This window comes from Chenopodium album, chromosome 11 (assembly GCF_948465745.1).
Source record: "Chenopodium album chromosome 11, dcCheAlbu1.1, whole genome shotgun sequence".
Taxonomy (NCBI): domain Eukaryota; kingdom Viridiplantae; phylum Streptophyta; class Magnoliopsida; order Caryophyllales; family Amaranthaceae; genus Chenopodium; species Chenopodium album.
In genome coordinates this window covers 37866282-37883869 of record NC_137844.1, presented here as the reverse complement: position 1 = coordinate 37883869, position 17588 = coordinate 37866282, and the positions used below count along the sequence as shown (strand labels likewise).

Below are 17588 nucleotides of genomic sequence, written 5' to 3'. Positions count from 1 at the left end.
ATCTTTCGATGCTACCATCTGCCTTGTGTTTTATTGTAAAGACCCATTTACAGCCAACGGGTCTTTTTCCAGTAGGTAGTATGCACTTTTCCCAAGTTTTTTTTCGGACTAGTGCATTTATTTCTTCTTTCATGGCTGATTTCCAGTTTTTATTCCTCAGAGCCTCTTCTGTTGTGGTGGGAATGTTTTCAGAGTATAGAGCTGTACTGTAGGTTTTTGCTCCTTGGGACAGATTACCTTCTCCTGGCTTGTTCACAGGGTATTTTGATCTTTGGGATTCAAATTCTGGATCATATCTCTTTGGGGGAACTCCTCTTGTGCTCCTTGGTGGCAGCTCATACCTTCCACGATCATGACTCAGTGATTGATCATTCTTTGTACCTGGGTCTACATTTTCACTTTCAGAAGGTATATTAGTAGGTTCAGGTGACCTAGATTCAGAAATATGGCTCAATTCTGATGTACATACCTCTATGTCATTCTGAAGTGGAGACTCGGACATGTTTGGATTAGTAGGCATGGTATTAGGAAGATCACGTTGTACTGTGCTGTCAGTTGCCTCGGCGGTATCGCCTACTTGTTCTTTTTGGTCAGGAACACTCAGTTCAGGATAGACTAACCAACTTAGATCCTCACTAGGACTCTCCCCCTGAGATCGAAGGTGGTGGTAATAGAATTCGGTTTCAACAAAGTCACAATCCATAGTAGTATATAACCGTTTTGTAACTGGGTTGAAACAACGGTATCCCTTTTGAGTAGTTCCATACCCCACAAAAACACATTTGACAGCCCGTGGTTCAAGTTTATTTCTTTCTCGTTTAGGTAAGTAGACATACACAACACAACCAAAGACTCTAGGTGGTAACGAGTGAGTGGTAGGAACATTGATATGGTTTTTAAGGGTATCCAATGGTGTAGAAAAATATAGGCTTTTTGTAGGGAGGCGGTTGGTAAGGTAATTGGCTGTGGAAATGGCTTCAGGCCAGTAATAGGCAGGAACACAGGATTCTATCATCATGGCTCGGGTCATTTCCAAAAGGGTTCGGTTTTTTCTTTCGGCTACGCCGTTTTGTTGTGGAGTGTCACGACAGGTAGTTTGGTGGATAAGACCATTTGTTTCAGTAAAGGCTTCCATATCAATATTCTTATACTCAGTACCATTATCAGACCTAAGAATTCTAATTTGAGTTTGAAATTGTGTTTGTGCCATTTTATAGAAAGAGACAAAAGTCTTATAAACATCAGATTTATTTCTAAGGAAATACACCCAACTCATCCTTGTGCAGTCATCAATAAATGTAACATAATATAGAAAGCCATGATTATTAAAATCGGGAGCTAGTCCCTATACATCGGAATGAATCAAAATAAAAGGCTTATCAGTTCTACTATCACTATTCGGATAAGAATGTTTATGACTTTTTGCAAGAATACAGGCTTCACAATCAAAAGAAATGTTTGAACTAGAAAGGGAAGGGAAGAGTTTTTTTAGATAACCTAAAGAAGGATGGCCTAATCGCTTATGCCACGTCCAAAGTTGTTGTTCAACCGTCCCGCAAACAAGCGCTGCTTTACCCTGTTGAGGCATCTGAGTAACATAATATAGTCCGTCTTCCTCAGTACCATGCCCAATAATATCCCCTGTCCGAGCATCCTGAACAGTACATCCAAGAGAATTCATAAGAACAGTACAGTTTAAATCCTTTGTCAATTGGCTAACAGAAAGTAATTTGTGGGATAAGTCTGGTATAAAGAGGCAATTAGGTAGTTTGATGTTATCAGAAATTTTGACAACACCTGACCCCTTTGTTTTAATTACCTCTCCATTGGTTGTTTGTATGTGATTTTTTCCTGGTGGGTGGATTTCTTCGAGGTCATTGACATCGAATGTCATAGTGTCAGTTGCTCCACAATCAAAAATCCATTTGGTGTTTTTGTTTGGTCTGCATACTAATCCTACATTACATGGGTTAGTTTCAATTTTCTGATTTTTGGCCTCATTGGTTTGTGAAGTAGTGAATATGGGTCTAGCAGTATTATTGGGTTTTAAGGTTACATTGTTCGGTTTTATGTGGGTATGAGGGTTGAGCTCTTTATATGTGTTATGACAAAGGAGGCTAAACTTATTCCTAATATGTACATCAGAATTTATACCAAAAAAATCTAGGGTTTCTGAATCCATACCTCCCCTCTTCTCTGTCATACCTGAGGTAGAGGAAATGGTGGCCGCTGTTCCCCCTTCGTGACTTGTTTCATTTGCCGCCGGTGTTTCGCCGGTACCGATAACTGTATTGCCGGAGCCTTTCTTTTCCCCTTTCTTCTTTCGGTCTCCCCACCAGTCTGGGTAGCCAATTATCTCGAAACACCCTTTCTTTGTATGTCTCGTACCTCCACAGTGGGTACATTTGAGTCCCGCCTTATCGTCTTCTCGTCGGAAATTAGGCTTCTCTGTTCGTCCTTTCACGGCAAAACCTCCACCGATTCCCGATGAGTCTGTCGGTGAGGGTTTCGGTGGTCCAGCGTTCATAATTCCTCGCCGGTTGATCTCTCTTCTGATTATTGCAAAGGCTTCTTCCGGTGTAGGGAGGGGCTCCCGGTTGAGGATGTCCCGTCGATCTTTGTCAAGGGTCTCATCTACCCCTGCTAAGAACTGATACAGTCTGTTTTGTTGTATAATTTGATTATATGTTGTTTTGTCCTCTGGGCTGTTCATCGGGTTCGGTGAGCGCCTGTCAATTTCCTTCCAGATTCCGGTAAGCTTACTATAGTATACTTCGATTGGGTCTCCCCCTTGCTGGATTTTATTTGCCTTGACCGTAAGGTCGAAAATTTGAAGTCCATCTTTTGTCCCACCGTATAAGGTTTCAATCCCTTTCCACAAATCTCTTGCGGTAGGGTAATCTAGAAACTGATTTTGTAGTTCTGGATCGATGTTTCCGATTATCCAAGAGATTACCAACGAGTCCCGTTGAAACCACTTGGTATATTCTGGATCCTCTTGGCTTGGCGGGGAGGCTGTGATGTGGCTGAGCCTTCCCCTGCCGCCGAGCTCCAGTTGCATTAATTTGGCCCATTTCATAAAATTTTTGTGGTTCAGTTTATCTGGAATTTGGATTGGCTGGATAGTCTGATTAGAGTTTTCTGTGGTAGGCTTATTGGTGTTTAACTGCGATAGCAGTTGCATTAAGTCTTCCATGGTTACCGGTTTTTGGACAACATCTTTGCTCTCGGTTTCCATGGTAGATGATGAGGTTATAGGTTGCCGGAGATCGGAACCTGGCTCTAATACCAACTCAAATTAAACACTGTTTTTGTGGTTTTAAAATCTGTATTAAAGCATAAGAGTAGTTACAGCATTATATACACATACTCTTGCCTTACTTAGCTACAATTACAGTCTGTAAATACTCCTAATCATATCCTGTAATCACTCCAAGAATCACTCAAGAATCAGAGTGATTTAATTCAATCTACCTAAATATGGAAGGTTTATATTTACAGAATATTCTGGATTTCTAACACTCCCCCTCAAGTTGGATGGTAAGGTCTCTAACACCCAACTTGCTCAATGCTTGTCCAAATGCTTGTGTGGAAACGGCTTTAGTTAGGATATCTGCTAGCTGATCCTCTGACCGAACAAATGGTAGAGTTATTATTTTTCCATATAGATGATCTTTGATGAAATGTCTGTCTATTTCCACATGTTTTGTTCGATCATGTTGAACTGGATTTTCAGATATGCGTATGGCTGCCATATTATCACAGTACAACTTACAACTTTTCTTAGGTGCATACCCAAGCTCTCTCAAGAGCTTTCTGAGCCAAAGAACTTCAGTGATGCCTTTTGCAATTCCCCTAAACTCTACTTCGGCACTGGACATAGCAACTACCTTTTGTCGTTTGCTCTTCCAGGAGACCAAATTTCCACCCACAAGAGTGAAATATCTAGAAGTAGATTTTCTACTATCACGGTCTGCTCCCCAATCTGCATCTGTGAAGGCATGGAGGTCTAAATGTCCATGGTTCTTATACATAACTCCCTTTCCAACAATCCCCTTTAGATATCTCAGAATCCGGTATATTGCTTCAAGGTGTTGTTTCTGGGGTTTGTGCATAAATCTACTGACCACTCCAGCAGCATAGGCTAAATCAGGTCGGGTATGAGACAAGTATATCAGTTTCCCAACAAGCCTCTGATATTGAGTCTGATTTACTAATTCAGCATCTTCAAGAATTTGGAGTCCATGATTCATGACCATAGGAGTATCAGCTGGTTTGCAGTCTATCATACATGTTTCTGTTAGGAAGTCTAGAATATACTTCTTTTGGGATATAAAAATGCCCATTTTTTATCTAAGCACTTCTATTCCCAGGAAATACTTAAGATTTCCAAGGTCCTTCATTTCGAACTCCTTGAAAACCTTACTCTTCAAGTGTTCTATTTCTTCTGCATCATCTCCTGTTATAATCATATCATCAACATATATGATGAGACAGGTTACTTTAGTACCTCTCCTTTTAAGAAACAAGGTGTGATCGGCATTGCTTTGTTTATACTCAAATTGCTTCATTGCCATAGTGAACCTTCCAAACCAAGCTCTTGGTGACTGTTTTAGCCCATACAAGGCCTTTTTCAATCTGCACCCTTCTCCTTTACCAAAGCCATGTGAGAATCCTGGTGGAGCTTCCATATACACCTCCTCAGACAGGTCTCCATGAAGAAATGCATTCTTTACATCGAATTGATATAAGGGCCAATCTTTGTTTGCTGCAATTGAGAAAAGGACTCTAATGGTGTTGAAGTTTGCTACTGGAGAGAAGGTTTCATCGTAGTCTATCCCATAAGTCTGTGTGTATCCTTTTGCTACCAACCTTGCCTTATATCTTTCGATGCTACCATCTGCCTTGTGTTTTATTGTAAAGACCCATTTACAGCCAACGGGTCTTTTTCCAGTAGGTAGTATGCACTTTTCCCAAGTTTTTTTTCGGACTAGTGCATTTATTTCTTCTTTCATGGCTGATTTCCAGTTTTTATTCCTCAGAGCCTCTTCTGTTGTGGTGGGAATGTTTTCAGAGTATAGAGCTGTACTGTAGGTTTTTGCTCCTTGGGACAGATTACCTTCTCCTGGCTTGTTCACAGGGTATTTTGATCTTTGGGATTCAAATTCTGGATCATATCTCTTTGGGGGAACTCCTCTTGTGCTCCTTGGTGGCAGCTCATACCTTCCACGATCATGACTCAGTGATTGATCATTCTTTGTACCTGGGTCTACATTTTCACTTTCAGAAGGTATATTAGTAGGTTCAGGTGACCTAGATTCAGAAATATGGCTCAATTCTGATGTACATACCTCTATGTCATTCTGAAGTGGAGACTCAGACATGTTTGGATTAGTAGGCATGGTATTAGGAAGATCACGTTGTACTGTGCTGTCAGTTGCCTCGGCGGTATCGCCTACTTGTTCTTTTTGGTCAGGAACACTCAGTTCAGGATAGACTAACCAACTTAGATCCTCACTAGGACTCTCCCCCTGAGATCGAAGGTGGTGGTAATAGAATTCGGTTTCAACAAAGTCACAATCCATAGTAGTATATAACCGTTTTGTAACTGGGTTGAAACAACGGTATCCCTTTTGAGTAGTTCCATACCCCACAAAAACACATTTGACAGCCCGTGGTTCAAGTTTATTTCTTTCTCGTTTAGGTAAGTAGACATACACAACACAACCAAAGACTCTAGGTGGTAACGAGTGAGTGGTAGGAACATTGATATGGTTTTTAAGGGTATCCAATGGTGTAGAAAAATATAGGCTTTTTGTAGGGAGGCGGTTGGTAAGGTAATTGGCTGTGGAAATGGCTTCAGGCCAGTAATAGGCAGGAACACAGGATTCTATCATCATGGCTCGGGTCATTTCCAAAAGGGTTCGGTTTTTTCTTTCGGCTACGCCGTTTTGTTGTGGAGTGTCACGACAGGTAGTTTGGTGGATAAGACCATTTGTTTCAGTAAAGGCTTCCATATCAATATTCTTATACTCAGTACCATTATCAGACCTAAGAATTCTAATTTGAGTTTGAAATTGTGTTTGTGCCATTTTATAGAAAGAGACAAAAGTCTTATAAACATCAGATTTATTTCTAAGGAAATACACCCAACTCATCCTTGTGCAGTCATCAATAAATGTAACATAATATAGAAAGCCATGATTATTAAAATCGGGAGCTAGTCCCCATACATCGGAATGAATCAAAATAAAAGGCTTATCAGTTCTACTATCACTATTCGGATAAGAATGTTTATGACTTTTTGCAAGAATACAGGCTTCACAATCAAAAGAAATGTTTGAACTAGAAAGGGAAGGGAAGAGTTTTTTTAGATAACCTAAAGAAGGATGGCCTAATCGCTTATGCCACGTCCAAAGCTGTTGTTCAACCGTCCCGCAAACAAGCGCTGCTTTACCCTGTTGAGGCATCTGAGTAACATAATATAGTCCGTCTTCCTCAGTACCATGCCCAATAATATCCCCTGTCCGAGCATCCTGAACAGTACATCCAAGAGAATTCATAAGAACAGTACAGTTTAAATCCTTTGTCAATTGGCTAACAGAAAGTAATTTGTGGGATAAGTCTGGTATAAAGAGGCAATTAGGTAGTTTGATGTTATCAGAAATTTTGACAACACCTGACCCCTTTGTTTTAATTACCTCTCCATTGGTTGTTTGTATGTGATTTTTTCCTGGTGGGTGGATTTCTTCGAGGTCATTGACATCGAATGTCATAGTGTCAGTTGCTCCACAATCAAAAATCCATTTGGTGTTTTTGTTTGGTCTGCATACTAATCCTACATTACATGGGTTAGTTTCAATTTTCTGATTTTTGGCCTCATTGGTTTGTGAAGTAGTGAATATGGGTCTAGCAGTATTATTGGGTTTTAAGGTTACATTGTTCGGTTTTATGTGGGTATGAGGGTTGAGCTCTTTATATGTGTTATGACAAAGGAGGCTAAACTTATTCCTAATATGTACATCAGAATTTATACCAAAAAAATCTAGGGTTTCTGAATCCATACCTCCCCTCTTCTCTGTCATACCTGAGGTAGAGGAAATGGTGGCCGCTGTTCCCCCTTCGTGACTTGTTTCATTTGCCGCCGGTGTTTCGCCGGTACCGATAACTGTATTGCCGGAGCCTTTCTTTTCCCCTTTCTTCTTTCGGTCTCCCCACCAGTCTGGGTAGCCAATTATCTCGAAACACCCTTTCTTTGTATGTCTCGTACCTCCACAGTGGGTACATTTGAGCCCCGCCTTATCGTCTTCTCGTCGGAAATTAGGCTTCTCTGTTCGTCCTTTCACGGCAAAACCTCCACCGATTCCCGATGAGTCTGTCGGTGAGGGTTTCGGTGGTCCAGCGTTCATAATTCCTCGCCGGTTGATCTCTCTTCTGATTATTGCAAAGGCTTCTTCCGGTGTAGGGAGGGGCTCCCGGTTGAGGATGTCCCGTCGATCTTTGTCAAGGGTCTCATCTACCCCTGCTAAGAACTGATACAGTCTGTTTTGTTGTATAATTTGATTATATGTTGTTTTGTCCTCTGGGCTGTTCATCGGGTTCGGTGAGCGCCTGTCAATTTCCTTCCAGATTCCGGTAAGCTTACTATAGTATACTTCGATTGGGTCTTCCCCGTGCTGGATTTTATTTGCCTTGACCGTAAGGTCGAAAATTTGAAGTCCATCTTTTGTCCCACCGTATAAGGTTTCAATCCCTTTCCACAAATCTCTTGCGATAGGGTAATCTAGAAACTGATTTTGTAGTTCTGGATCGATGTTTCCGATTATCCAAGAGATTACCAACGAGTCCCGTTGAAACCACTTGGTATATTCTGGATCCTCTTGGCTTGGCGGGGAGGCTGTGATGTGGCTGAGCCTTCCCCTGCCGCCGAGCTCCAGTTGCATTAATTTGGCCCATTTCATAAAATTTTTGTGGTTCAGTTTATCTGGAATTTGGATTGGCTGGATAGTCTGATTAGAGTTTTCTGTGGTAGGCTTATTGGTGTTTAACTGCGATAGCAGTTGCATTAAGTCTTCCATGGTTACCGGTTTTTGGACAACATCTTTGCTCTCGGTTTCCATGGTAGATGATGAGGTTATAGGTTGCCGGAGATCGGAACCTGGCTCTAATACCAACTCAAATTAAACACTGTTTTTGTGGTTTTAAAATCTGTATTAAAGCATAAGAGTAGTTACAGCATTATATACACATACTCTTGCCTTACTTAGCTACAATTACAGTCTGTAAATACTCCTAATCATAGCCTGTAATCACTCCAAGAATCACTCAAGAATCAGAGTGATTTAATTCAATCTACCTAAATATGGAAGGTTTATATTTACAGAATATTCTGGATTTCTAACACTAATACCAAGCTTCTCTATCCTCTGCCACCAAAGCAACACTTTTCTGTTGCCACCACTACATCTACTTGGACTACCTACAAAATTGCAGAATATTAATATTAAATATTTAAAATTGAAAACCCTAAAAGACAAATCCGAACTAGATTGGAAAATATCAAACCAGGTCGAAAATTGGAATTTTAAACTAGTTATGATTTACATGTGTGCAGCGTGTTGAACTATGAGAATTTCTCAAGCTCTAGTAACTTTAGTTCACAAGGACTCTAGGACTTTGTGGGGCCCACGTATGTCATTATTCAAAAAGCATTTTATTAAAAAAAATGTTTATATTAAGGAGAGGACAAAGATGTAGGCTCCCATTGTCATACGTTGTCTAACTTTTGATGTTTTTTCCGCCATTAGCGTGAGTTTTCTTATTCTTCCCCTCATTCACAATATTATTATTTCCTTTTTTTTGGCACAAAATAAAAATCTGCAAAATATTTTTCCATTGAATTCCTTCTAATTCATTGTTATGAGTTTTGTAAATTAATGAGATATTAGGGACCATATATCAGCTCATTCTTGTTGTTACCGTAATTACATCAACTGCCTTTCATACAATTTAGGTTCATTGTTGGTATTACTTACTACTGTTTTGCAAACTACATATGTTAACTTTCTCTGTTAATAATACGACTATACTTAATTATTAATATTTACGTTGGTATGGGTTTACTTATGATTGTTATATCTACCTTTGTTAATAATACCAATAAGATGTACGTTGGTACTCCCTCCGTCTCATAATACTTGACACACTTTTCATTTTTGGCCGTCCCACGATACTTGACACATTACCCATTATATGGAAATGGATCACTGTAAAAAAAATTATTTTTCTTTACACTCAATGGGCCCACTGCTTTTTAGGAAATAATAAAAAATTTAGACTACGCTAGTATCCTCCCCCCTTCATGACAACCAGCCTCACTTAGTTTTTAGCAGAGCATCTTTTCTACAATCAACAAATGTATTAAAAAAAACCCACTTACATTTTTATTAAACTACGTACTCCCTTTAACGTCCTAAGTATTATGGGACGGAGGGAGTATGATTTTACTTAAACAGTTCATTCAATTGGTATGGGTTTAATTACTTACTGCTGGTATATCTATCTCTGTTAATTATATCAATAATCAGATTAACATGTACGTGTGTATGGGCTTACTTAAACTGTTCATTCAATTGGTACCATCTAATGTTTAACCTTCGTGTTTATATAGCCACGTCGCGTATATCTTGAAATATTTGGAGAATGGAAACCTTTGATTATCCACACTTTGGCATTTAACTACTTGTAATGGATTATAATAGTTATTTAAATTTTATGCTTCCGGAATTAATGTGTAAGACTTTTTATACTCTCTTGAATATGTTATTGTTTAAGACTTATTATGTTATTGTGAAAGATTTATTATGCTATCTTGATTTTTATAAGAACTATTGTAGTGGTTTACACTAATTATGTTCAAAAATTGTACTACCCCGTCCCTGGTGGTATGGTATCAAAACCTATTCGATTGGTATGGTATCATGTCCATGTTGGTATATATTCCAACTTGCATGGTAGATAAGACATACCAATGAGAAGTAATGTCTATAAAAACATTTTATCAATACAGGGTGTAGGTATACTTTTTCTTACGTAAATGAGTTTATACTCCAACCGACAATATTAAAGAGGGGGTCCATCACTTTTCTCTTCAATTAAATGGGCAATTACATAAAAGTCCTTCCCTAGACCAATGGGTGATTCGTGCAGGCGGATGCACGGTGCATCCACTTCAAAACTATAAAAAGACGAAATGTACATGCAGTTATATTCTAATGTACATGGCTATATAAAATAACATATTGTTCATTTATAATGAACATGGACATATATATAAAAGAACATAATATTCATTTATAATGTACACAAGATTCTGGTGCAACAATTTTGTATATTTTTTTTAAAGAATTTTTTTTATATAAAGAATAGATAAATAGTACTGTAATTATTTATTTTACCATACATTAATTACAAATCATTTTAGTTTTTTTTTTTTTTTTTTTTAACCAAAAGTTCACTTTCTCTCTCCAAACAAAACTTCAAACCCATTTAAATTCCTCAAACCTCAAGCAAAATTTCAAGAAATTCGAAATTTTGAGTCCAAAATTGTTCAAGATGACAGATAAAAACGAAAGGTAAGACCAAATTCGACATTCATACTTGTTTATTTTGAGTTTGAGTGTTTGTTTTTTATAAATTTGGTTGAAAATTGTAATTTTTGGTTTTATTAGGAATTAATTTGCGATTTATGTGGTTTTGTTATTGCAATGAGAAATAAAATGAAGTTCTTGAAGAAGATAGACCAATTAATACATTTTGGAAGAAGAAAACAAGCAAATAGTCAAATTCAGAATAATTTGTAGATCGAAATAATACAATGTACATTTTTTTTTTGGAGAAAAAATAATACAATGTTTTTTTTTCATATACTTGCATGATTCAAATAATACAATGTACATTAAACCTGTAAGCAACATTATAACACATATGTTCATTAGAATATAATACAATGTACATTATAATACAGTAAAATAATGTTCTTTTTCATATACTTGCATGATCATTTATACCAAATGTACATTTACTATATGAATAATGTTCTTTAATATTGTCATGTTCTTTATTAATATTACAGATGTTCTTTAGATTTAAAATAAAAAATAAAAATCATATAAAACTGGATGTTCTTTATAAAATAGCTATATATTCTTTACAAAACAATTATATGTTCATTACAAGACAACTATATGTGATGTTCTTTATAAAATAACTAAATGTTCTTTATAAAATAATTGTATGTTCTATACTGAACAACTAAATGTTCATTCCGCTTTTTTTTTTTTTTTTAAAAAAGAAACGGATGCTTCTCCATGGAAAAATTTTCATCCCTAGAGTCCTTGTAGAGGGTGTTTATTTAGAAGGTGTTAGTTTGGAGGGATAAGAAGAGGAGGATAGGGATAAAAAGAAGGGGATTTAAATATTCTTTTGTTTGTTTAAGGGGATGGAGATAACTAAGGAGGTGAGGATAAGGATAAATGCAAGTTATCCCTTCAAAATAATAACTAGGGGGAGGTGTTATAATCCCCATGTACGGCAGACGTTAGACGAACATCAAAACGGACTAGTTATCAAACAAGAGAACTCACAATACTAATGGTCGAGGAAAGAGGTTCCGATAGCTATAATGAGAGGTGTACTTATGACGATTTTTAAATTAATGAGGCAAAATACATTTTTACCCTTAATGAGACAAAATACATTTTTACCCTTAATGAAGAAAAGGAGGAAGAAAGAGGAGAAATACGAATAAGGATAGTTAAGTAAATTTCTTGCTTATTCCCATATAATTCCCAATTCATACTAAATAAAAGACAACATTATTTTTACCCTTATCTCACATTCTCACCTACTAATCCTCCATCCTTGTTACTCCCTTTTATCGTCCTTATCCCTATCCCTCATGTCAAACGCCCCCTAATTACTAGATCGGTAGATCCTGAGAAATCCTCGAGGTGAAATGAACCGGTCCGGGTATCATTAATATTCCTCCGATCTATATCTTCTTTTTCATTTGCGCTGCCTCGCAACACTTCCTCTACACCCCTCTCCCTCTTTCTCCTCCATTGAAGCGTACTCTGAATTCTCCATTAAAGGAGCTTCTGAGCTTTCTATCCTCCATTGAAGCATTTTGCTGAGGTAATATATTTTCTTCCACTTTTAATCGTCGAATATCAATTTCACAATCTGGTGTTAATTGTTAATTTAATTGTCAGTTATAGTCAATTTAGGGTTCCTCTAAGGTTGATCATCGAACTATGACTATAATTGGGTCAAATTTTCTATTCATATTCTGAAAATTATGATGAGCGATTTCAGTTTCTAGAATTTTGCTATTTTGTATTCTGAAAATAGAAGAAATTAACGCAATTTTTCGAGCTTCCTTTGATAATTGGGTCAAATTTGCTGCAAAACCCTTGAATATTAGGACAGAACTATGAAAATGGAATTTTTTTAACCCCGGGCTTAGCCGCTCGGGGCAACCATCCCTCCTGCCCTTGCTCATGGACGGGCCTGCAGGATGATCAGGGTCCTGGTTGATCTAATTTTGTACTAAATTATCGCGTAGGGCGATCATAGTTGTTCGTCTTACTCGTGATTGTCGTAGTAGTATTAGTAGCAGTAGTATGTTTTGTTGCTGTATCAGCATTAGAAGATTGTGATAGAGAAGAAAATTCGTCTTGTTGGAAACCGAATCATGCAAACAATGCCTGAGAATTGGTCACTCTTACTACTTTTTCAAGTTCATCTTATTCTAGGTGGTGAAAATCAATAAAGTGGCATTACTTAAGCATATGAAAGATGGTTTGATGTTAGCAACTGTGCCTTGTGAACTGCAAGTTTGAGCAATGTTTGTATAGTTATGTGTGTGCGTGCTGTGTTGGTATCTTTAGAGTAAGTGAGATGTTTATCGTAACATGATTATCTGGTTTGTTAAAGTTTACCTACAGTATGGTTTGTTAAAATTAAGCTTTGTAATTCATTTGGATAAGATAATTTGTGAGACATAATTTTTTTCTCCACTTTGTATGTTTAAGGTTGATTAAGCTCCCATGTCCATTTCATATCTGTACCCAAAGTCGTGCAATCTAGAAGTGATACTAAGGTAGTTAAATTCATTATTTGATAGACCTTGTTGACTGCCATGTCCATTCTATATCTGTACCCAAAGTCATGCAGTCATTCATCTTTTTTAATATGTTTCTTTTATGTTGACTGCCCCTGCTGTGTAGATTACCTTGGATTAATTGGCTTTGATGGAAAATTATGTTTCTATTGGTTATTTTTGTGGATAGGAAAGAAGTGCATTTTAGTCACTGGATAAGAAATGATCGATCTAGGTCAAATTTTTTTATCTTGACATAAAGACATGTCACTTGGAAAATTGGTTTTGATATTCACTCCTAAATTGTGATTTCATGGAGGTTGTTGAATATAGAGTAAAGATACTTCAATTGATTTTAGGTTGGAGTTTTTTTTTTTTTCCCCCCCCCCCCCTAATCCGCCAATTCACAAAAAAACAGCTAAACCTTCATAATAATATGGCATGATTAATGCGATAGGTGATTGTAATTAGGTAAATGTAATCTTACTAAGGGCAAGGTCTTAAATTTGGAAAAATATTTTTTTTTTTTTTTTTTTTTTTTTTTTTTATATATATAGGATCTTGGACATCCTTCTCCGGTTTGCCGGGATCCCGGAAGCCAGGGAGATGCTATTGAAAGCACTTGCTTCCTAAAGACTAGTAAGGGACGGGGAGTTTCGGGAACAATTAGATTTGTTCCTTTTGTAAACTAACCTCATTGTATGTTGAGTTTCTGGAAGATTATTGTTTGGGTTTGACCAGTGTTTGAAAAAGCGCGAAGGCGCTGAGATGCAAGGCAATAGGGGGTAAGCACGTATGTTGGTTTGGGCGAGGCGTTTTTGGTTAGGCACATGTTACTAGGTTAGGTGCATGAGGCGCACCAAAAGCGCACGAGGCGCACATGAAGCAAACTTCTACCAAATTTTTTAGCTGTTCATATAGTGGGCCTCACTTCAAAGAGCCACATTGAAGCACGCCTTAGGCATACCTAGGTGTAGCAGAACCCTTTTCGCTTCAGCACGCTTGAAGCTTTTTTACACATTGGGTTCGACAACTTGTTTTATATACTTCCTCCTTTTCTTTATAGTTGCAATACTTTCTTAAAAAGAAAATGTCACAATACTTGCAACACACCATAAAAGGAAAGTTTTTTTTTTACAATTATACCCCTTATTTACTTCCTTCATTAATTGCTAAACACCCACCCACAACATAACATCAATTACGAAGGATTACTATTTACCAATCTTTCCCTCCCTTTTATTAACAAACAGACTTTATTTTCAACTATTCTTTCATTTTTCTGGATTGTTCTCCAACTTTCTTCCAACTTCACATGAACATTGAAGAACCCTAGTTTCATTATCACACTTTCTCTCTCATCCAAAATTTCAGATCTGGCTCGATTTTCCCTCAATTTCATCATTCTCCCTGAATTCCTGTCATTTATGGCCCTTTGGCTTCATCCCGAATCAAGGCAAGTTGTGCTTGCGAGCGTAGGAAACCGCCGGGCGAAGTCTCATCCACGCCCAACTGCAATACTCACCTTGTTCTACACTGTAATCTTTCAATTTCTCTTTCTGTTCTTCAAAATCAAATGACCATGACAGGGAAAGAGTAGGCGAAGAAAAACAACGGTGTGGAGACCATATGCTTGAAGGTCTTCCGAATTTAAACTACTGGGCATGTTTTAGCTCAAATTAGGATGCAACAAGCTGATTTTTTTCTTTTTACTTTGATTTGTATGCATTTGACTTGGGAATAGAAATTATATTATGCACTAATTTGTGTAGTGGGTAATATTTTTATGCGATTGATTTTAATCTACAATTTGAAAGAATCAAAAAATTAATTTGTGGGTAATATTTTTATGCAATTGATTATATTATGCACTCACTTTCAATTAATCTTTGATTAAACCTGACGTGGGAAGCACTCACTTTCAATTAATATTTGATTAAACTCATTAACATTACCTGGGGAATGGGGACCATGTGCATATGATGTCTGCTTACTTTCTTAATTCCTGTGCTAAAGGGTGTGTTGCATGTATAAAAAATCGGAGGAAGTATATAATTAAAAAATCTGTTCCCTCTGTCCCCAAATAAAACTCTCATTTGCCCATTGCACAAGTATTTAGGAAGGTGATTGTAATAATAAGATAATGAAGTTTGGTTGATTAAAGGTGGATATTGATAACAAGATGGTGGGGTTTGGTTGATAAAATCGAATATAAAATAAGATAGTGAGGTTTGTTTCATTTGTTGTTTAAAAATAAATAAATATAGAAAATTTTGGGGTTTGGTTGATTAAAAGTGATTATATAGATAAAGGTCAATTGGTACTTTTATTTAGGGACAAGAGTTTTGGATGAAATTGGACTTTTCTATGGGGACAGGGGGGGTAAAATTAACTTTAGTGTTCTCACCTAAATTGGTTTTTTTGCTTTAGTTGCAGAATTTTTGGTCTTGTTTAGCTATTGTAGAATTGAATTTGTTACTTATTGTTGGAGATCCAGCAATTTCACATATACATATGACCCTGTTAATTGCAAAACTTGTGATTTTGTATTATCATTTGATTCTGTTAGTGATTAAAATGATTTAGATGTTCCTTATCAATTGTCAGAGCTATTTCTTTTAATTGGGGAACTTGAGTAAATCTTCTCTCGTGCTTTGTGGCTTTGTTTCTTTTTTCTTCTTTGGATGGTTTTGGGGAATTTGAAAGGTTATATTGGTTGGGTAGTCTGTTTCTGTTAAAATTTTTTGAGGAGTTTATGATGGCAGTCCAATTCTCTTCTGTCTCTGTCCGTTAGCAAATCATGCTGAATGCTGTAAGTTATGGGGGATTTGAAACTGGGAGAAAGCACAAATGCTGTTGGTGCATGTGTGATGTTAGTACATGTTGTTACCTTCATTTTCTTATGAAAGCGAAAAGAAATCTGTGGAGGGAATAGAAAATTTGTTGTGAAGAACTTGTTGAATAGTAAACAGAATGGGGCGAGTATAATACCATTGAGAACCTTGTTTTTTCACAAGGACCATGAACTAAGAGTCTGTTGGTACATGCATATGATTTGCTTTGTGGAAGACAAGAACCATGTTATTTTTACAAGGATCATGAGCCAAGACTCATTGCTACTTGTACATAAGAACTATTTGCTTTGCGGAAGATATGTAAAGGTGTTATATGTTAAGTATTCCTTGTTTGTACATAATATTGTGTGTTTTACGCACACAGTTGCCAAAGTTTTGTCTGAATTCAGTACTTATGATTTAGTTCTGTAGTTGTTTCTATAAATTCCTTCTTCCTCATTGGATTGACTTGGGCTCTTCCTGTGTTTGCCCATTATATAGTGTGTCAAAAACTGTGCCATAGATTGCATGTCGATCTAGACATATTTGTGTTGAAAAATCATAAACTGTGTTATTTATTTGAAGTACTTGTATCTTCTGTTGTGTAGGATATATAGCAAAGATACCCCCATAAGTCCAATTAATTTACGCAGTGGAAGTTCATAATAGAATTAAGAAATGCAAGATCCTAGGATGATGAATCAGGCCAATCAACGGAAGCAGAAGTCACATTGGCCAATGATTTCACAAATACCGGAAGAGTACATGAGGGGCCTACAAGAAGGCTCGCCAATGCCATTTCCTATACGTAGTGCACATAAAACTGCCAGAAAAGGCATAAAGAATGATCCATCATTATTGTACCAACCACAAGAGAGATCAAAACCCTCAGCACATCTAGAATCCTCTACTGTTGGAAAAGAATATGTAGATCTCCAACGTAAATTCTTCTCATTGGGGAAAGAGAGCAGCCAGTTGGGACTTGAGTTATCCGAGGCTGAAGATGAGATCAAGAGCCTCGAAGATGAGAAGCTTGAACTCTTGGATCAACTTGTCATGTTGGAAGGTCTGGTCGACCCCTCTGAAGTGCGGAATCAGTAGTTGAAGGTCATCTTTTTTGTGTTGAGTTGCTCTTAGTACATTGTAAAGGTATATTCTTATATCTGTATATGGCTGCAAACTGCAAATGGAAAGGAGGTCTAACAATTCCATGAGTGATTACTACTAATACCATTCATATAGATATATTTTTCTTAGGTGTGTAATATTTTATTGTTTCTTTAACCATGATTTTTAATTTTTCATGGGATCTATATTATGTTGGCTGTTGACTTATGCTGGTAATTTCAGATTGTGCATTCTCTCTCTTACAATATTTTCTATATATATTTGCCCTTCCCTTCGTCTGTTGACACTTGACAGACACTGGCTTCACTCCAGAACAGAGGCACATAAATGTGAAGTAAATTTTAGATCTGAAATTCTTTAATTCTACTCGTATTATTTTATCAATTCTAGTTTAATTCATATAATGGGTAGAGATTCTTTGAAGGCAAATTCAGCAACCTCAATCTTATATATACACTCTTCGT

General features: G+C 37.1%; 1 protein-coding gene and 1 long non-coding RNA gene across 2 annotated transcripts; one reads left to right on the top strand and one right to left on the bottom strand.

Annotated features, from left to right (window-relative positions):
- Positions 1-1345: 1345 nt before the first annotated feature.
- On the bottom strand, positions 1346-3238 carry LOC145566580 (uncharacterized). The gene has a single exon (XM_081625954.1). It carries the CDS (start codon positions 3236-3238, stop codon positions 1346-1348), a length of 1893 nt encoding a protein of 630 aa, XP_081482080.1.
- Positions 3239-11962: 8724 nt separating this feature from the next.
- On the top strand, positions 11963-17340 carry LOC145568852 (uncharacterized). The gene is made up of 2 exons (XR_014095984.1): positions 11963-12195; positions 16605-17340. It is a non-coding gene; the product is annotated as an uncharacterized LOC145568852 (long non-coding RNA).
- The last annotated feature ends 248 nt before the right edge of the window (positions 17341-17588 follow it).